This window comes from Mustela putorius, unplaced genomic scaffold (assembly GCF_011764305.1).
Source record: "Mustela putorius furo isolate JIRA1106 unplaced genomic scaffold, ASM1176430v1.1 tig00003854_pilon_pilon_pilon, whole genome shotgun sequence".
Classification (NCBI taxonomy): Eukaryota; Metazoa; Chordata; class Mammalia; order Carnivora; family Mustelidae; genus Mustela; species Mustela putorius.
In genome coordinates, this window is record NW_025422006.1 from 4,010,501 (window position 1) to 4,032,092 (window position 21,592).

The 21,592-nt window shown below is 42.0% G+C and overlaps 1 protein-coding gene across 5 annotated transcripts in view; it reads left to right on the forward strand.

Annotated features, from left to right (window-relative positions):
- Window positions 1-21,592, forward strand: part of RFX3 (regulatory factor X3) — a 287,619-nt gene that overhangs the window by 251,181 nt on the left and 14,846 nt on the right. For all 5 annotated transcript variants that reach the window (XM_045065031.1, XM_004766195.3, XM_045065030.1 and 2 more), the window contains 2 exons: window positions 1,361-1,569; window positions 11,045-11,198. In XM_045065031.1, coding sequence (XP_044920966.1) covers window positions 1,361-1,569; window positions 11,045-11,198 — 363 coding nt within the window. The remainder of the gene's footprint in view (window positions 1-1,360; window positions 1,570-11,044; window positions 11,199-21,592) is intronic.

Consider the following 21,592-nt stretch of genomic DNA (forward strand, 5'->3'; position numbering starts at 1 on the left):
TTAAAAATTCTTGTCACATCACATTTCTCTATTTTATACTTCGGGAAAATGAGGCCCACGTAGATCACACGAGTTGCTTGAGGTGGGTTTAGCTGACACACGCCCTGCATTAAAGTCCATGTCCTCTGACTCTCAGTCAAACATTATATTCCCCAATAATTATGTTTTGACCCTGAGGGTGTATATTTTTTTAATTTTTAAATATAACACAGGGACACTTGGGTGGGTCAGTCAGTGAAGCGTCTGCTTTGGGCTTGGGTCACGATCCCAGGGTCCTGGGATGAGCCCTGCAGTTACCGTCCTGCTCAGTGGGGAGCCTGCGTCTCCCTCTGCTCCTCCCCCTGCTCCTACTAAAGAGATGAAATCTAAGAAATAAAATATAACACAACCCTGGAAATGTCACAAAACTTAGAGCAACTACTGAAAAGCAACTTTAAAGGTTTCCATTCCATGGGCGCCTGGGTGGCTCGCTGGGCTAAGCCTCTGCCTTCAGCTCAGGTCTTGATCTCAGGGTCTTGGAATGGAGCCCCCATCATCAGGCTCTCTACTCAGCAAGAATCCTGCTCCGCTCTTGCCTTCTGTCTGCCTCTCCGCCTACTTGTGGTCTCTCTCTCTTTCTCTCTCTCTCTATCAAATAAATAAATAAATACAGTCTTTTTAAAAAAAAAAAGTTTCTGTTCCCATTGCTGTTTCTGAACCAAAAACTTCCCAGTGAGATGCAGGTAGATGTCTACCTTTTCTCTAAAGTAGTTTTGTGGCCGTCGTTACTGTTGTTTTCAGTTCCATAAGTTAATTTGCATTCGTACCCTTGCCTCGGTAGTCCTGGAGATTTTGGTTCCTGATCCATAAAACTCATCCAGCACATGCTCCCACCTCCTTCCACTCTGGGCTTGTTTCTCTTTTAATCCTGAGGGAACACTTTTGGCCAGTCGAATCTGCTTTTCCATCTGACTTTCCCTAAATCTTCTCAAACGGATTGATTGGCTTTAAAGTTTTCTCTGTTCTTAATTGTGGGGTGAGGTAGAGTGGGGAGAAAGTGAGAGAGAGCTGACTTTTGGAGGCAGACCCTGTACACTCAGTTCAGCCACTCTTTTTCCTTAGATGATCGCGTATTTGAGCCCTATACGTGCACTAGCTGATGTGGAAAAACCAAGTCACACTTCCACGTCGCGTCTTGTTTTCAGGGGCAGAGGCTGCAAGTTTTCTTAACAACCTGCAAGTGGTCCTTCGTTTTCTGAACTCATGTCGTTGTTGGAAGCTGTCCTTGTAATTTCCTGTTCACGCGCAGGGTCTGTGTGCCAACCTTCAAGGGAAAGACGCTGAGTTGAAGTTTCCCTTTGCTTTCCGTGTCCTGTCCCAGGAGCAGGCGTCTTGGGTGTGCCAGTGTGATGACAACATGGTCCAGAGACTAGAGACAGACTTCAAGATGACCCTCCAGCAGCAGAGCACCCTGGAGCAGTGGGCCGCGTGGCTGGACAACGTGATGATGCAGGCGCTAAAACCCTACGAGGGAAGGCCCAGTTTTCCTAAAGCCGCCCGGCAATTCCTGCTAAAATGGTCTTTCTACAGGTACTGTCTCACGTTTTCCTGAGCTTCATGGATTGTTGCATGTTCTGCAAATAGGCGTGCTTCTCAGACGGGGGAAGGAAATGAGCGGAGGGTTGGTTTGGAAACTCCCCATTGCTAGTACCTTCAGCCCGCCTCGGCGATTCCAGCCTCGTGGAGTCGGACCAGCAGGTTTATGGGGACAGACCCTCTCGTTCGGGAGTCGAAGCCTCTTGCTCCCAGCCCGGGCATTCCCAGGTGGGAGGTCTCGGGCACCAGTCCAGGAGACCTATTCAGCAACAGACAGAAAAGGGCCCAGCTCCCCCCCCTCTTGCAGACGTACATTATTTGGGCCTCTGTGGTGAAGACTTAACCCCACTCTCCTCCTGATCTGCTGGTGTGGGTGATTTGCGAGCTGCGGTCATTAGACTAGGAGCATCACTTTCACTTGGAAGCATATTCCAAAAGGGAACGCTCAGGCCGCTCCCCTAAATCTGCCAGAATCAGGAACTATAGAGCATGAACCCAGCCATCTGTGCCTTTAAGAAAGTCTTTTAAGTGTTGGTGATGCAAGCTCAGAACCAGCCAGTTCATTTCTTAATTTTATCAGCTACGACTGTTTTCAAACCTAGCTGCACATTAGAATTAGTGTAAAAACAATAAAAATTGTAGGAACGTCCCCCAACCCTACTGATTTGAAAATCTTGTTGTGTGGATGGTAGTGATTAGGACATGAGGTCGTCAGAAATTTGGTCTTCAGAGAGCTTCCTCCTGGTGAGGTTATGGTTCTAATCCATAACCAGTTTAAGAACCAATAATCAGTAGATGGTGCACTATGAATCCCTTATTGACTAAAATTGTATATGCATGTTTCTGTCGACATGGAACCCCGGAAGAGAGAACCTTTCAGGTGACATGATATGTGACATCAAGGGTCGGGATGAGTTGTTGACTATAGGTCTGCCCTAAGGATTAAAAACAGAGCCTGTGTACATGGGCTTATATACCTTATATTCCATATATATATATAGGATGAAACTGAGGGGTGGGGTTTCATTTCATAACACGAATAAGGTAAGTTAAGCTCTAGCTCTGCTCTGATGCTTCATTAAGTGTTAATTTTATCTTATCTCATAGCTTTCTGATGTCTAGCCCAGGGTCAAGTGAAGGAAAGCTTGCCTGCTTTGTATTACTGTCATTCTGTTTTTGTTTTGGGATTGGAATAATTCCACAGTTCTGTCTCTCCTACATCTGATACCTTTAGCCCATGGGATTTGAGAAGGGCCTTATTAAAATGCTGCCTGGCTCAGTGAGCCCCCTCGTATGCTGCAGCGAGGCCAGTGGTAGGTTTAGATGTCTGGGTGTTAACGAGAAAGATGTCGATGAGAGGTGGAGGTTTTCCCTGGATACATGGCGAAGATTTCGAAAACATTGTCACAGTGTCTCAAAGAAACCGCAGCAACAGTAGGGGTAATTGTAAGAATTCAGAATTTTAATTTGGGAACATTTCTTAAGAAGATTCTGGATATTTTCCCATTTGCCTATGACTTGATTTTTTTTTTTTAATTATTCAAACATTGTCTTCTCAGCAAGTCATACAGATGGTGTATGTATTTCATGAAAGACAGACGAAACCAAAGTTACACAAGCTGATTCTTCTAGAACCTCTAAGGCCAATAGCTTCGCCAATATCAGAAAATGCAAGGTTGTGGGTTTTTTCTTTTTTCTTCCTTCTTAGAGCTTTCTTATGTTGCGAAGTCATCCTTGCCCTACTCCTTCCTGTGGGTTTTTATTTTTTTTCTATATTTAGTTGATATCGTTTTAGAAATAAACCCCTAGAGCCTCCATCTCCGCAGAGATCTGTTGCAAGTATCTTGAAAGGAGAGAAAATTACTTACTTGTATTTCTTGTTCTCTGCAGATATACAAACCCGGCAGAGCATCCCCTGCCTGCCCTCTGTCCTTGCCTGAGTCGGGGATAATTGGCTTGTTATTATTAGACACTATTATGGTCATTATTTTCATTTCAAAAAGACTCAAAGGCAGATAGTTCAGGGCTGCAGAAGGAAAAGCATATTCAGACAGATGCATACCTCCTGCTCGTAGGAAAAGTCCATAGCTTAGAAACGGAAGAGCCGTTAAAACCCAAACTGTTTTTTTACTGAGGCTTAAGAACATTTTGGTAATGAAATTGCATTCACAAAGTATCAGACAGTCAGAACTACAGAGTTGTGTGTGTGTGTGTGTGTGTGTGTGTGTGTGTGTTTTCCCCCATGGTTCTGGCATTGAAATAAGAATTTGGCAGTTCCACACACAGACCCTTCGTGTTCTGAAGCCAGGTGATCTCATAATTTCTAAAGTTCTGTGTGTACATTTCCATGCGTACAAAGAGAGAAATGGGCTGGCGGACAATCTGGACAGCAGGTGACCTGCTGCTGCAGACACACTGTGCTCCAAACACGGGTCTCTCCTGGCCTAACCTGGCTTTGAATGACTACTGTTGGCTAGCTGGGAGGTGGGAAGACCATATCACCACCTTTCTTGGGCAGACCTGGAGAAGTCATGTGGGCCATTTCTCAGCCGGTGTGTTCTGTGGTTAACAGAAGAGAACATTCCTGAGGGTCACCCAAATACTCCCTTTTTAAAGAACAAAATATATAGCTTTGATACAGTGACTTGAAAGGGGATACAGGGAACTTAGTATTCCTACAACTGGACAATTTATACATCTTCCAGAAAGTAATAGTTTTTTGGAGCCGACCGTCAGCACTGTTTGAAAAGAATGTGTGGGGGTCACCGGTGCGACGCTGTCCTCTTTCTCCTTAGGAAGGTTGTGGCATATCCCCGGATGCACAGAGTGGACTGAGTATCACTGGTTAGCGTATATGCTACAGCTTCCAGACCATAGTTATAAAGATAAATCCACAAAGGGGTCCCTCATCTGTTATAAAATAATTAACGGGAGAACTTTAACGGGAGAACTCTGATTTTAAAAGAAGTTGAATTGGTGGTAACTTAGCAACGCGAAATCCAGTGGAGTCTGTTTTGCAACATATCTTACAGAAGTCTGAATCAGACAAAAAGTTTCCAATTAAACTGCTAATTGTGTCATTTAATACTTGGCTTGTAGGGCAAAGGCCCAACATAGAGAAGATACTGAAGGAGACATAGCATTAATCATGCAAGTCAACTGATGTTTTTCTACACCTACGACAGTAATTTCATGGCATGCTTATCAGTATCTGGTAAAAATAGCTAGGGATTGTACCGGAAGGTCAGCAGATTTCTGTTTTGTTTTGTTTTCCAGCAGATTTTGGTATTACGTGTGTATTTTGTGCTGAAATAAGTTGATTGCCTAACTGTCTAAAAGTTTCCAAAACACTTAGAATAAAACCCAAGGCCTTGTCATGGCCTACAAGACCCGACATCCAGGAGTGACCCCAGGCCCACTCTGGATTTTTCTCTTTGCTTCTTGTCTTTTTTTTTTTTTAAGATTTTATTTATTTATTTGACAGAGAGAGATCACATGTAGACAGAGAGGCAGGCAGAGAGGGAGAGGGAAGCAGGCTCCCTGCTGAGCAGAGAGCCCGATGCAGGGTTCGATCCCAGGACCCTGAGATCATGACCTGAGCTGAAGGTAGTGGCTTAACCCACTGAGCCACCCAGGCACCCTTGCTCCTGGCACGAGCCTCCTGGCTCTTCTTTGAATGCATCCAGCATGGTTCTGCCTCACAGTCTTGGCGTTTGCTCTCCTTTCTGCCGGGGAAGCTCCCACATTCACAAGGCTTCGTTCAATCCAGTTTCCACTCCGTTATGTCCCCTCTTCAGAAAGAATTTACCTGACAGCCTCGCTGAAAGTACCTGCCCCCATCACTCTCTGACTGCTTTCCCTGATTTATTTTTTTCGCATAGGATTTATCATGGCCTCACTTTATATTTTATATCTACCTGTGGTGTTTTTCCCCAGCCATTTCTCTTGCTAGAGTGTGAGCTCTGTTGATACTAGAATTTCCTGGGACTCGCTCTGGAACAAGACACTGGCGCAGAGCAAGACTGCGATAATCCTCGACCCAGTGGACGAATGTAAATCCCCTTGGGCAAAAGCAGTGGACTCAGCAGACGTCGATAGCACTGTCAGAAGGCTCCTCAGTCTGAATACTTTTCTTAGTCATTAACACGATTTCAGGGTTTTTCCTATCTCAAGGGAAATATAAAGGCCTACAACTTGAACTTAAAAAATACTATATATGATTCATCCTATATCTGGGATATTTATCTCTGCAACAATTTACTGAAAAATTTTTTTTTATACTTGTAATGTCCTCTATTGAAATAAACATATTTTAGGGGCACTTAAGTGGCTCAGTCAGTTAAAGCTCTGCCTTCGGCTCAGGTCATGATCCCAGGGTCCTGGGTTCGAGCCCCGCTTGGGGCTCCCTGCTCAGCAAGAAGTCTGCTTCTCTCTTTGCCCCTCCCCTCTGTTCCTGCTTTCTCTCTCTCTCTCTCTGGTTCTCTCCCTCTCTCTCTCAAGTATATAAATAAAATCTTTTAAAAAATTTAAATACGAAAAATTAAAATTAAACATTTTTTAAATGAAATCAATATGTGCTCACTTTAGAAAATCTGTGACATATTACAAATAACAAGGAAGGGCACCTGGCTGGCTCAGTCAGTAAAGACTGTTACTCTTGATCTGTGGGTGGTAAGTTTGAGCCTTATGTTGGGGGTAGAGATTTCTTAAAAAAATAAGATATTGTATTTTTTTTTTTAAGATTTTACTTATTTGGGAGAGAGAGAGAAAACATGAGTGAGGAGAGGGGCAGAAGGAAAGAATACCCAGGAAGACTCCCACTGAGCACAGAACCCAACATGGGGCTCGATCCCACAACCTATGAGGTCAGGACCTCAGCCAAAACCAAGAGTTGGACACTTAACTAACTGAATCACCCAGGCGCTCCAAAAATGAAATCTTTAAAAAAAAACCAAAAACTTAACAAGAAACAAACTTACATCATTCATAATTTTAATACCTGGAAAAATAACCACTGGTGAATTTTTGGGGCTTTTTTGTGGCGATATAAAATTGGAATTCAGTTGTTTACCATAGTTTATCATCTGTATTTTTCTTTCCCTTAGCATTTTTCACTTGACATTATATCTTAAGCATTTCTTGTCATTAAACACCTTCAGAAGCATAGCTTTTTTTTTTTTTTAAGATTTTATTTATTTATTTGACAGAGATAGAGGGACCACAAGTAGGCAGAGAGGCAGGCACAGAGAGGAGGGGAAGCAGGCTCCCTGCTGAGCAGAGAGCCCTGTGCGGCATCCATCCACGGACCCGGAGATCATGACCTGAGCCGAAGGCAGACACTTAACCCACTGAGCCACCCAGGCGCCCCCAGAAGCATAACTTTTATAATGTTCTCACAATATCCAATATCACATGTATATCTCACACGTTATTTAAACATTTACCTTTTCCCCTATTCTTAAGCATTTAGGTGGGTTTTGGCATTGTGATACAATGACAAAAATAATGTAATCTTTGCATGAAATTTCCCCTGTATCTTCAGACGCATTTTGGTAAAAAGGTTTGAACTTTCTGAAGTGATTAACACTGTGTTAATGAAGTGTGCTAGCTCAGAGCTAATAATTTCCCATTTACTTAAGGGTAGGGTTATTTTTTTTTTTTCTTTAACTACAAGACTGTTGTCCTGTTAAATAAACTCCTATATATCTTACTTCTTTAACTTGACATAATATCATAGACACCTTTCTGAGTTACTACCTTTCTGTCTGGTTTTCCTCGTTTCTTTAAACTGCACAGTTTGTATATGAATGAGCCATAATTCGTTTAATCAACATCAACTGATGGATATTTGGCTTTCCCTCCTAGTTTCTCAGTGGGATAAATTTGCTACAGTTAAAACTTACCTTTGTTCATTTGCATAAATTTTTGGAATTAGAATTGGTAGGTCAAAGGTTTTCTGCATTTTTAATTTTGATAAATACTGCCAAATTTCTCTTCTAAGCAGAAGCTTCATGAATTTATACTTGTGAAAACAGTAAATGAGAGTTCTTTTCCCGTCTTCCCTGTGACACGGGACCTCCTCCTCTCTTACAGTATGATAAATGATATTTGGTATTTTAATTGGTAATTTTTGAAATATTGAATAAGAGTATTCATTTTTTTAACTTTTTTTAGCCATTTGTCTTCTCCGGGACATATTATAAATATTTGCTGCCTTCAATAAGCGATGCAGTTAGGAGCAAATATTCTGCCTCTGTCTGACTTGGTTTTCCAAAATTCTTTATTTCATATGATCCAGTTTGGATCAGTAGAGGTAAAGATGTTATGCAACATTTTATTATTTTCATGTTGTGCTTGCTTTTGCTCTTTTAATTAGAGGTTTCTCTGCCTTTTTAGATTTTTCCGTAGAAAAATAATTGTTTAATTTCAAATATATAGAATTTTATGTTTGTTTCTAGAATTTATATGTAGAATTTTATATCCGTTTATAGAATTATAAACAGAATTTTATGTGTGTGGCATGTGAATGAAAGAATCTGTTTTTAGTAGTTCACTTACAGAGTTCTAAACTTGAGCTTTCCCTAAGGTGTTTGAGTCTAAGGAACTATTCACTAGAACCATGGTGTATGATAATGAATATATTATTATCTCTAATATATGTAGTACTGTGGTAATGGATAATTCTTTTAATTCCAATATAATTAACATACAGCATTATATTAGTTGCAGGTGTACAGTATAGTGATTCAGTAATTCTGTACCTGACTCAGTGCTCACCATGATACATGTACTCATAATCCCCATCACCTATTTCACCCATGCCCCCCACTTACCTCCCCTCTAAAAAACCATCAGTTCTCTATGGTTAAGAGTCCGCTTTTTGGTTTGTCTCTTTTTTCCTTTGTTCGTTTGTTTTGTTAAATTCCACATATGAGTGAAATCATACGGTATTTGTCTTTCTCTGACTAACATTTCACTTTGCATTTTAATCTCTAGATCATCCCTATCATTGCAAATAGTAAGATTTCATTCTTTTTATGGCTGAATAATAGTCAATGTATGTATATATGACACAGCTTCTTTGTCCATTCATCTGTCGATGGGTGGACACTCGGTGCTTTTATAATTGAGCTATTGTAAATAACGTTGTAATAAACATAGGGTGCGTGTATCTTTTCGAGTTTGTGTTTTCATATTCTTTGGGTAAATACCCAGTAGTGGGATTACTAGACCATCTGGTGATTATATTTGTAGTTTTTTGAGGCACCTTCGTACTGTTTTCCACAGTGATTGCACCATTTTATAGTCCCACCAACAGTGCTTGAGGGTTTCTTTTTCTCCACATTTTTGCCAACACTTGTTATTTCTTGTGTTTTGACTTGAGCCATTCTGACCGAGTGAGGTGATACCTCAGTGTGGATTTGATTTGTATTTCCCTGATGATGAATGATGTTGAGCATCTTTTCATGTGTCTGTTGGCCATCTGGATATCTTCTTTGGAGAAATGTCTGTTTGTGTCATCTGCCTATGTTTTAATCGGATTGTTGTGTTTTGTGTGTGTATGTGTGTGTGTTGAATTATATAAGTTCTTTATATATTTTGGATACTAACCCTTTATTGGATATGTCTTTGCAAATATCTTCTCCCATTCAGTAGGTTGTCTTTTAGGGTTTTTTGTTTGTTTCCTTTGCAGTGCAGAAGCTTTTTATTCTGAAGTAGTCCCAATAGTTTATTTTTGCTGTTGTTTCCTTTGCCTCAGGAGACATATATAGAAAAATGTTGCTATAGCCAACATCAGAGAAGTGAGTAATGGCTAGTTTTCTTAAGATCTCACATACATTATCTCATTTGATCTATACTAACCTTGAACGTTAAAATGTTGAACGGCATGATTAAAATTAAGATCACATTGTGGTTAACATGAGTCAGTCTCACTCTAAACTCCTGCTTTTTCTTTTTCTTTTTAGTAAATAAATCCACTAATGGGAGGTCCGCTGCCATCATCCTATAATGACCTCCTGTTCTTGTTGCTATAACCAACTGAGAATGAGAAGCTCATCTTCTCCTGTTCTGTATATTATACTTATTTTTAAGTAGTTGGTCTGTTCATTCATAAGTTTATTTCACATCCTTGAAATAATCATGTAAGTTAAGTAAGAGCAAAAATGTAGATTTTATTTTCACCTAAGAAGAAAAGCAATCTCAGGGAAATGATTTGTTTAAAGTCGACAGTGAGTTAACAAAGAGCCAGAATCAGAATGTAGGGTTTAGAGTTTCACATGTACCATGATCATCTGCCACTTGCCAAACCGAATGTATAGAATTTGATATATTAATAGCCTCTACATAAATAAAGTTGACAATGAAACAGAAAACAGAAGTACAGTCTTTTTCCATCTGCCTGACATTTTACAATTCTTCATTGCAAAACAGGCTTTAGGATATCAGCCTATCCATTTGTGAGATCCTATTTCTTCCACCTATCTAAGAATATAATGGCTGTTTTAGTTCTCCTAGGCCAAAAATCTCTAGAAAAGACCATGAAATGAGAGTGATAAGAAACATACACACACACACACACACACACACACACACACACACACATATACTCACCCCACTCTGGCTCTAAGTTAGAAATATTAAGGAGGTTTGAAGTATGAGGATAAGATCCAAGACCAGTGTATCTTCAGTGAGGACAAAATTTTATTTAGGACTGGTTTCCATTTTTAAAATAGTAGAGTATATTGTTAGTATTAATAATATCATTCATATTTTGGTATCATATTTTATAAATTCACATTTTTTCAAAGATATGCATTTCTTAATTAATTTTATTATACTTATTTCTAATGGAAAATCAGCTTAATTTAAATGGACATCAGTAAGAAACTGGGGATCAATTAATAAAGTTGCCTTCCAATAAGATCTGCAGGGATCCCTGTGCATACTTTCATTCTCTATGGCCACATCTGGGAGCGTTACTACTGAGTATGTTTTGTAATCTTTGTATGGCACAAATACCTATTTCTTCTGAAGTGTACACCCAAAGTCATCACTGGGATGTGGTGACACATTGTTTACCCATCAATAAGATTTTCACTTTGAGTGTTTCTTATGGTAGTGATGAATTGCCAATCTTTCAACAATCTTTTTTATTTAGTTCTGGTCCCCTCTGTGAGAGAGATAGAATCAGAAAACTCAGCCATGACAATAAAATGTTTTTTCCCGGTGAAGACCTGTCTAGATCTGGTCAGGATCGAACCAGAACTCACGAAGGGGTGCCTCTTTACCACCCTGTTTCAATGAGTGGAGCCGACTGCTTTCAGTCATGAAATTAGTCTTTGGCAAGTTGTGTAGTACCCCAGCCTTTTAGACCCTCTGACTTAACTTCTTTTAGGAGGGAAAGTAGGTTGAACTCTCGTCCTGGTCACTAATATTGGCTGCATATATGTCTTCTCTCTCGAAACAGCTCAATGGTTATTCGGGACTTAACCTTACGCAGTGCTGCTAGCTTCGGCTCCTTCCACCTGATCCGTCTGCTCTACGATGAGTACATGTTCTACTTAGTAGAACATCGTGTTGCTCAGGCAACAGGAGAGACACCCATCGCGGTCATGGGCGAGGTAAGAGAGGCCAGAAAAGCTGTGACTCATGGGGCTTTGACAAAAGAACCTGAATTTTGTTTTAATTTGAATATATTACTGATTGATGAAAGCAATGAAGGCCCTGGGGGACTGTGGAGTTATTGGGGGGTGGGGGTCCTTAAATCCTTCTGTTTATGTGTATTCTCTTAACAAAAGAGTCTAAAATTATAAATTACATCATGTGAACGTTCATGGTATGGTTCAATATATTATAAAGGTGTCTGCTTGAAAGAAAACTTTGAGAATCACTGGACTGAAAAAAACCCTTATGGAACGGGAAGTAGGAAAGATTGATGTTGCTGATAAGGCGAAGGGCTAGGAATGTGCAGAAGAGACGAAATATGTATTTTTGTAGGCTCTTTGTCCAAGTGCCCAGGAACGAAAGAAATGATTCTGTTTCAGAAGGATAGTAACGATGATAATGGTGCCAAAAGCTTATGTTTTGGGGGCACTGACTATGTGCCAGGCACAGCTCGAAGTCCTTTCTATGTAACAAAACACTGGACGCTTTCCGAGACAAGCACAGCTCTACCCCGGTTTACAGATGAGTATCTGAGGTTGATGTAAAAAGCAAAGGACCCAGATGAAATGTTTACATAGCTCTGGTGGGTGGTAGAGACTGTCTCAAGTACTCAGACTCTGGTTTTCAAATCAGGTTTCTCACTGCTGAAGCTATGAAGAAGAAAACATTCTCTTCATAGTTCTTAGATAGAAAATAAAACTGTGTTGTTTTCAGCGCGTGTCAGAAAGCTAACCCTCCGAAGTAAATTTACACTAGGAGTGGTGAACACGATGCGGGATGGGTGCAAATGCTCAAGTGAATGTCCGCCATCTCATTTCATTGTCCTGAAATGGGGGTCCTTCGGATCTTGCTAGGTAATAAATATCAGGCAATATTACAAATTACCCAAAGCAGTAAAGAAGATAGGTTCATTTTGAAGCTGTGTGTATGTGGTTATTTAAGTTTTAGAAAATCCAAGTAAATATTAGATGCTTTTCCTAGTTTAATAAATATGATAAAGATATAAATTACGGGGTGCCTGGGTGGCTCAGTGGTTTGGGCTGCTGCCTTCGGCTCAGGTCATGATCTCAGGGTCCTGGGATCGAGCCCCGCATCGGGCTCTCTGCTCCGCAGGAAGCATGCTTCCTCCTCTCTCTCTCTCTCTCTCTGCCTGCCTCTCTGCCTACTTGTGATCTCTGTCTGTCAAATAAATAAATAAAATCTTTTAAAAAAAAAAGATATAAATTAAAATATATTAAAATACCTCAAGATGCTTTGTAAGTGTTCTACTATCAATAAAATCCATGTCAGACGTCTTCAGTAGGTTGGGCAAAAGGTTCCCCTTTCCCTCTTTAAAATCCCTCTCGTGTGTTGATCTGTACGTGTTTGTGTGATGTTCTCAGTAGTGATTGTGCTTAAATCATGCCAGTTATATGTACATACATTCTGTGTGCAAGATGAAGCCAGGATCACTGTAGCTTTTAGACAACAGGCAGGACCCAAACAATCTAGACTTTTCTTAGACTTGACCTTCCTTTAGAGCCTCTTGCAGTGGTTGTCTTACAAACGCCCAGTGGGCATGTAGATTAAGTACTGCAGAATTTCTCCAGTGAGGGCTCCGAACTTTGGAAACAGACTTGCCTTCCGGTATATTTAACCCATTTGCCAACCCCCTCGTCTATTCTGGGACTTCTTAACAAGGTGGTCAGCATAGTGATAGCAGGGGTTCGGATGAGTACCACGAGGCTAATCCTGATGCCTGGTCTTGGCTTCCCTTGCATCTCAAGAGCATAGAGGCAGTGGGCAGGAGCTGGTCACCCAGCGTGAGGGCTCAGCACGCCCCCTGCTTGTTGGTGCGGGCAGTGCTGGCTGACCAGGGTTAAGATGGTCTCATAGTCAGTACTGCCGACTGACTGTGCCTGTAGGCATTCTTTTGGTTTGGTTTTTGTTTATTTTATGTAAACAATGTGAATGAGTGTGACACATTCCCCCAAGAGGTGAAGATGTAATAAGAATAAAATCTTGATTAGAAAATAAGGTAAAAAATACCTTCTGGAAGACCTAAGATCTAAGAGCATCTCTTGATTTCTTTGCTTACTCTCTCCTTACCCAATTTATAGGACCATCCTTTGAGCTGTCTCTACTCATCCATTATTCAGCCCCGGCCAGTCAAGGCTCCTTTTATAGCTTTGTTCTCTCCATACAGCGTCAATGGCCTTGTATATCTGTTGGCCACTGCAGATCTGGAGGTCGTGGTCATATTATCATATGTAAAATTTCTTGATTCTTGGGAAGAAGAGAAGGAAATTCAGGAAAACAGAGGTTATTTTCACATATTGTCTCTCCCTTGTTATCCTGTGGCTACCCTAGAATTCAGATTGGAGGTCAAAAGGGCTTTTGCATGTTGAGGCTCAGTTGCTTTCGCCCCTTGGGTGATTCCCCCTTCCAGACATCAAGTCCAGAAGTAACAGGGCACAGAGACATGCACACGGGTCCTGCCTGCGATGGAAAGGAGTATGGCCAAGGGGAAGTTTCTGTGGAAAATGTGAGGGTCAAACAACCTCAAATTCAGTAGACAGGAGGTAGAATTGCATGAGGAAAGAAAGCCAGAAACTTCAAGTGAAACCTGCATTTCACATACCATTTATGTGCTGGGCACTGTTCTAAGTGTTTTATGTAGATTAACTTAATAATTCTTGACAACTCAATGAATACTGTTATCCCTGTATAAAACCGTATGTATTTTTTTAAAGATTTTATTTATTTATTTGAGAGACAGAGATCACAAGTAGGCAGAGAGGCAGGCAGAGAGAGAGGAGGAAGCAGGCTCCCTGCTGAGCAGAGAGCCCGATGCGGGACTCGATCCCAGGACCCTGAGATCATGACCTGAGCCGAAGGCAGAGGCTTAACCCACTGAGCCACCCAAGCACCCCAAAGCCGTATGTATTTTACAATGACATGAGACACAGAGCCATCAAGTAGCTCGCTAAGGTCACACAGCCACTAATGGTGCGAAATCAGGCTCCAAAACCAAGCAAACTGGCCCCCAAATTCTTGGTGCTAATCCCCCACGCTTATCACCTGTTGCAGGATGGGGAGGTGGGAGCAAGAAGAGCCGCGAAGTCAGACGGACTGGGCCAGACATTGGTTTTGCCTTATGGGTGCTTTCCTTGGGAGAGGTGGCAGACAGCCAGCTAGGTCCAGAAGCAAGGGGAAAAGTTTTCCTTTTAAAGTGACTTAGGGATCGTTAGTATACCTTATTAATGAGAAAACAACAAATAAATTTTAATTTTACAGTTGTTTACATTAGTTGAGCAGGCAGGAGAGACCAATCCATGTTTTACATATAAACGAGATACAGCGGTACAAAACTACTATTTTTGCATTCCCTGTTACACTACCGTAAGTCTGACCGCCGTGTCAGGGCGCCCCCCAAAAAGAAACAGAAACAGAATCTCACCCCATGCGTTTTCATCTAAATGCCAGCCCACTGCCACAGTAATGCGGACTAGTAAGTTATTCAAAGCACGTGCAAGTCCAGAGTTTCGTTAAATTTTTTTTGGTAAAATTTTTCGCCTGGATGATAAAAAGGAAACAGAGTTTATTTGCTGCTAAAATTATGTAATTTTTTTTGAACTTTAATACTATAAATACACACAGAGACTCTCTGGGAGTGGAGAAATTTTAAGAGTAGGAATAAAATAAACAAGTTGCATCTGTTTGCACACCTGTTAAATGAAAATTGTAAAAAAAAACCAGGGCTTTCTGTACAGCCCTGACGAGAAAAACTGAGCAGGAAACTATCCTATTATTTGAATCTTATGATTATTTGGAGTCTCTCTGGAAGTTTATTTCCTTAAAATAGGCATAGTCCATTAAAATATTCAGCTGGATCTATAAATTTTGGTGGCTGCATAAAATGATTTTCTGTGATAAATATTTTTGTGTTTAACTTATTCAATATATTTAAATTCTCTGTCATAATTTAATTACATTTATTTAATATTACATCTAAGCCACCTACTTAGCCAATTTTTTGAAATGAAAAGTAGGACCCGAAAAGTGCTCCGGTGGTTCACATATGAATTGCAATATAAAAAAGATGATATTTTAGTCATACTTTTTAGGGGAAGAAAAATGGAAGAACCCTTAAGAATATACCATCAAAAGAAAAATGTCTTGAATTTATCAGAGTTGATGTACTCAAAGTAAAAGGGGGGGAAAAGAAAAGATCTTCAAAACCTAAAAATTGGACCAGAGCAATTATCATTCAGAAGGCAAGCTTTTAGGATGAGAGTTGAGCGAAAAAGTTCCATTTGGTAGACGTAGAATCATGGTAAATAAGCATGGATTCTGAAGGTAAAATCAAACTAATGAGAAATAGATTTCAGTGAGTCCTACAATCTAGTGCGACTAGGGAATATGCTGAAAATGGACCCGTGGAATGATAGGTTAGTTCTAGGATATTTTAAAATGAATGGATCAAATCTCACGTTAAAATCATCTGCAGAAAAAAGCCATCTTGGAACAGCAGCGGTTTAATAAATCTAACAAATACTTGGTGAAAGCTATACCATTTATTGTTATACTAAAGCTTTTTGATAGTCCTAAATTTTTCTAATTAATGAACACTGGGGAATTGCCTTGTGACAATCGTGATACTAGGTGTTTTGCATTCTTGTTTAATATTCACTTAAATGAAACAAGATGGGATTGGGAGGGAGACAAACCATAAGTGACTCTTAATCTCACAAAACAAACTGAGGGTTGCTGGGTGGAGGGGGGTTGGGAGAAGGGGGTGGGATTATGGACATTGGGGAGGGTATGTGCTATGGTGAGTGCTGTGAAGTGTGTAAACCTGGCGATTCACAGACCTGTACCCCTGGGGATAAAAATACATGTTTATTAAAAAAAAAAAGAATCTTAGCATCCAGGGGTGCCTGGGTGGCTCAGTGGGTTAAAGCCTCTGCCTTCGGCTCAGGTCATGATCCCAGGGTCCTGGGATCGAGCCCCGCATCGGGCTCTCTGCTTGGCAGGGAGACTGCTTCCTCCTCTCTCTCTGCCTGCTGCTCTGCCTACTTGTGATCTCTGTCTGTCAAATAAATAAATCTTTAAAAAGAAAATATTCACTTAAACCTTAAAAGCCATGTGCAAGTGTCCACATTTCACCCACGAGAAAAAGAGGTTGAAAATTTCCCCAACGCCAGAATCAGGAAGGGATAGAAAGTAGAACTGTGTCGTTCCAAGGCGCCACATGGGTGCCGTCCACGTTTTCATTTTTCATCGTGTAAATTGTTTGTAGACAGATTCAAACGGGGACTCATTTATTTCCGTCTGCGCTGTTCAGCTTCCCCAACACACACGTACTCACGATTACACACACACCAGATGCGAGCATGTAAGCTTCGTCCTTTTGTTCTAGGAAGTTCCTTCCTGCTAGCTCTGCATCACGGGATGCATCTTGATGGTCCTACCACCCTTTCCCTTCCCACTTTTTGTTCCTTAGACATCTAGGACGTGCCGATGAACTGGAAAACGAGTCTAGGCCAATGGCAGTTGGAAAGCTCAGTGTACTGGGAAACACCACCAACAACAAATTACACCCTTCAGCTCCTCCGTACCTACCCACAGACCAGACCTAAGTCAAAGTCATTATTTTGGAATTTGTAGTCTGCTTTTAGCTGTAAATCTGCCCTCTACATGAGCATACTCCTGCCAACTTGAAAATAAATTCTCAAAGTGACCTCCTGGAGGAAGGACATGGGAGACGCTTCTACACCGTCATCCTCCAAGTTCCTAAGAACTGGCTTTCCTGAAGCTCTCTCATTTTCCCTCCTGGTCCCTGGTTTGTCTTTCTGTTCCTTTCTCTCTCTGTGTTTGAGAAAAGCACCCAGGGACTCAGCTGCCCAGGGCCACAGCCCTTTCCAGCTCTGGGATCCCTGCTCATTAGCCACCTGTCCTTGGTTTCCTTCCTGCTAGCTCTGGGCGATCACCTCCGCTCCTCCGCTCTTCAGGGAGTGGACTTCTGCCTGTAACTGTGGTCTAACCACAGTCCTGTAGGTGCTCAAACAGTACGCATTCCAGAAAGCAAGTACAAAACAATGATGGAAAGACTACCAATTTGTAGGCCCTCTCGTTGGATTTCATGATTGACATACTGGATTCTTTTATCAGGAAAATAGAACTCAGAGACCCAGAAGTGCTCCTTCCCCCTGCCCCCCCAGGATGTGTCTGTCCACATTTCTGGGACCTTCTCTGTCGAGTTAGGCCTTCCTAAGTGCTTTCAACTAGAGGTTAGCTTGCCTAGAGAGTTTAGAAGTGGGGAAAGAGTATAAAAGAGTTGAAGACTTTTTTTTTTTTAAGATTTTATTTATTTATTTGACAGAGAGACAGCAAGAGAGGGAACACAAGCAGGGGGAGTGGGAGAGGGAGAAGCAGGCCTTGCGCTGAGCAGGGAGCCTGATAACGGGGCTCGATCCCAGGACTCTGGGATCATGACCTTAGCCAAAGGCAGACACTTAATGACTGAGCCACCCAGGCGCTCCAAAAGAGTTGAAGAACTCTTACCATATTTCAGGAACTGAAATGGTCACTGGACATATCAGGAAAGAAATCTCAGCACACTGTTCTCTTCAGGAAAGTCCACCCCTGGGCTCTTTGCTTAGGGAAGAGTTAGCCTGGTATCCCCAGCCTCAGAGCGAACTACTTGTAGATTCTGGGGCAGAGAGTAAGCGTGACGGCTCCCTCTGCTGGCTCTTCGCGGCACTCTTGTCATCCCCTGCCCTGCCCAGATGGCTTCTGGCCTTGCCATTGTATTTCTGGTAGTTTCGCTCACAAACAGGTGGCCCTAGTGGTTCCTGGTCCTTGGATAAAGAAGTTGCTCTTGTTGGAGACCACAAGTTCCTCGAGTCACAGGAGCTGTTTCCTGCGATTCCCCCTTGCTGTACACAATAATACACTTGTGTGAATGTGAGAGATTCTCTATGAGTACATGGGTCAGGTGTTTTGATACTACGCTCCCTTCAAACCTGATTCACACTACTGGGTCTAAAGAGAACATGTTTCTCTACCCCCACCCCCATTGCCGGTCGAGTGAATCATTTCTGAAAAAGGGAGATGGTGTGATTATCAAGAAGTGCGCCTCTCGCACAGTCAACCGAGGCCCAGATTTCCTCCTAGATGAGGACCGTGGCCTTGATGAAGCCTGTCTTAAGTTAGGTGTGCCAGCGTTCTTTCTTTTTAACCCGTGGTTTCATTTGCGTAAAGGATGTGCTGCCAGGCTGAACCCTAACCTGTGCAGGGCCTGTGGTCCCCCATGTCCAAACGTTTCAAAAGTGTTGAGTCAAAGTATAAGCAAAATCGATTCCATCCACCTTGGTTGATAAGAATGCCTTGATCACAACATAGAAGGCTGGGTTTAAATGTAGAATTCTCAGGCTCCTCCGAGGGCCATACCAGCAAATAATGGCATGGATATGCCCAGCCTTTGGCCCCAGACCACTTGTCTTATTTATCCCTCCCCATCCTATGCTGTGAATAGCCCAATGTTTAGGTTTTATCCACCCATAGGAAACCGCTGCCCCTCGCTGGCTCTCCCTTCTTTCTTGTGAAGGGAAGACTTGGAGAAGAAATCTGCACAGGCCGGGAAGGGGACTCAGGGAGTCCAGACATCTTCGCAAGAATGTGGCCTGCGGAGTGGGACGGACACAAAGCCTACAAGAAGACACGTCCACTTGGCCCAGTGATGGCCGGGAGGGAGGACCCCAGCCGCAGGAAAGCCAGGGCAGGGCTCTCCAGACTGTGGGGCTCAGGACGGAGGCCCTTCTCTGCTCAGCCGAATGGTACCGTTGTACATTCTTGTTGTTGAAATGACTTTTTCCTTCAAGAGGAAGTTGGGCTTAGATTCTTACTTCATTGCCTGCGTACTTACTCTTGAGCGGTTCCTAGAGATTTTGAAACAGCATAAAGGCGCATGCTTGGCTGTGTTCCCAGGGGGCAGAGGGGAACAAAAAAGCCTGAGGGCTTAGACTTGCAATGGAAGTCCGTAGTCTGTGGAGAGGACAGCCGACATCACATGTGGCCGTTTCGAAGGAGCCTGACCACCAGCAGCTGGAGGGCCCAATTTGCTTTGGTTTGCAGCAAGCCGGCAGAAATCTCACCGTCTTAGCAGGCTTTGATAGAACTAGTTGGGAATGCTTGGGGAGATACATTTATAGAAAGAAAAATCACCAAGGAACGCAGGATTTTACCAAATGGAACATGATTAGCATTCCTTGCAAATTTTGTAAAATTGGAAATCACTTTAAAATCCACAACTGTTTGTCTTCAGTTGTGAAACCCTGCACTAAAGCTAAATGTAAAATTCTTCGATTAACTTGGTTCTCATTTGTAAGACATTTCAAGAAAATTAACTAATGCTCTGAAATCCCTTGTGATTGACATTTCAAGACCTTTCTGTTCATGGAGAGATTATATTTGATTGCCTTCTACTCCAGATTAGATTTTTTTAAAGATTTTTATTTATTTATTTGACAGAGATCACAAGTAGGCAGAGAGGCAGGCAGAGAGAGAGAGGAGGAAGCAGGCTCCCCGATGAGCAGAGAGCCCGATGTGGGGCTCGATCCCAGGACCCTGGGATCATGACCTGAGCCGAAGGCAGAGGCTTTAATGCACTGAGCCACCCAGGTGCCCCTCCAGATTAGATTTTTAAATATTGATTTGGCACTGACAATCCAGGGAACAGTGTGTACAATTAGACCATCATGTTTTTGACATGATGAGCTTAGAAGTTGAAGTTCATAAAACAGATAATATAAAGGCATGTGAAAGCATTAATGAAACTATATGGCAAGGAGGGAAAGTAGCCTCTAGACAGTTTTTGAGTGTTGAGGCCTGTGATTCATAGAATTACAAAGAATCCAACAACATTCTTTGGGATAGAGCCCAACTGGTAATCAGAGGCAAACTAATTCAATGCTTTATAAAAACACAGTCAACAAAACAGAATGCAGGAATAAGTCAATTAGAAAAAAAAAATGGCAGTATTAGAGAAGACGTAAAAACAGAATTAGATGATCATAGCTAGACTTGTATCAAATTTTAACTAGTAGGAATGACTAGTAGGAAAGAACTTGTGACATGGGGAGAAAGTATTGTATATTCAGTTCCTATATATGTGTAATTTATTTCACATTTAAGAGTAAAAATATGTCCCAAAGAGACATCTTATTCCAACTACGAGGTAGAAACCACCTCAGAAGAATTTTACAGTTACCTGTTCTTACTGCCTTTGACAGCTTAAAGATTTTTTTTCCTAGAGCAAACGATTCATTGGCAGGAACTGGAAAAATGTACACACACACACACACACAGTTTCTTCCCGACATGCATGTATCAAAACTTCCCACTGCTGGCAAGACCAGTCTGCAAGTAGTCGAGGCCCCCAAATGACTGGTCTTTTCTAGTTGAAACTTCCAACTCTTTGGCCTGCCCGCTGCTAATGTCCATAGCTGCCCCCTCCCCCATCAGCAGGAATGTCTGGGGTCACATGGAAAGTCTAGGTATTATATGCCATCTGCAGTCACTGCCTTCAGCTAAGCATCTGCTGTCATCTCAGCATCTGGCTCTGGCTGCCGGCGTCTATACAGCATAGATCCTACAGAACCACTGGGTCGTGCTGATATAGGAAAGCCTCCTGAGGGCTTGGGGGTTGCCTGTGGTGCCATTGGGTAGCATGAGTTAATCCTCATGAAATTGGCCAAAGACCAGTACATACCCTATTTCTTAGTGTCTAACTTTGACAGTAGAGTCAGGCCTCCATTTGGACGTGAGGCTTAGGGCAATTCTCGCCCCACAGCCCAGTAGCTTTTGGTTTCCTCAATTTGAGTGTCCATTTTTGTCTGGAATGATTTCCCTGTTTATATGTCACACAAAACTTTGCACTCTGCGATCCTGGTAAACTTTTTGTATCCATGTGGGATTCCAACAAGCTTAGAACTTGCAATGCATGCTGAAAGAGCCTTTCAGACTGGTAGAAAGTCGTAGATAAAATTTGAACTCTGTGAATGAGAAATGCAGCACAAATGGCGGAGTTGAGTATTTACAACACGACCGTGAAGACTACAGGAGTTAGCTGTCTGACCCTTGGCTGAAAAACGTTTGCCAACCCCTGTTCTAGACTGTACACGGTCCTATTTTGATGCCCCCAGGGAAATCAGTTAGGCATTTTTGTGCATGGTAGCTTGGTGGACAGGGTGATTCTCAATGCGGACAGCTGCTGTTTCAGTGAGCAAACAGAACGTGGGTGCACAGGTGCACGTGTGCGTGTGATCGCGTCTGTAAATCTGTGTCTACCTGTAAATCTGATACACTC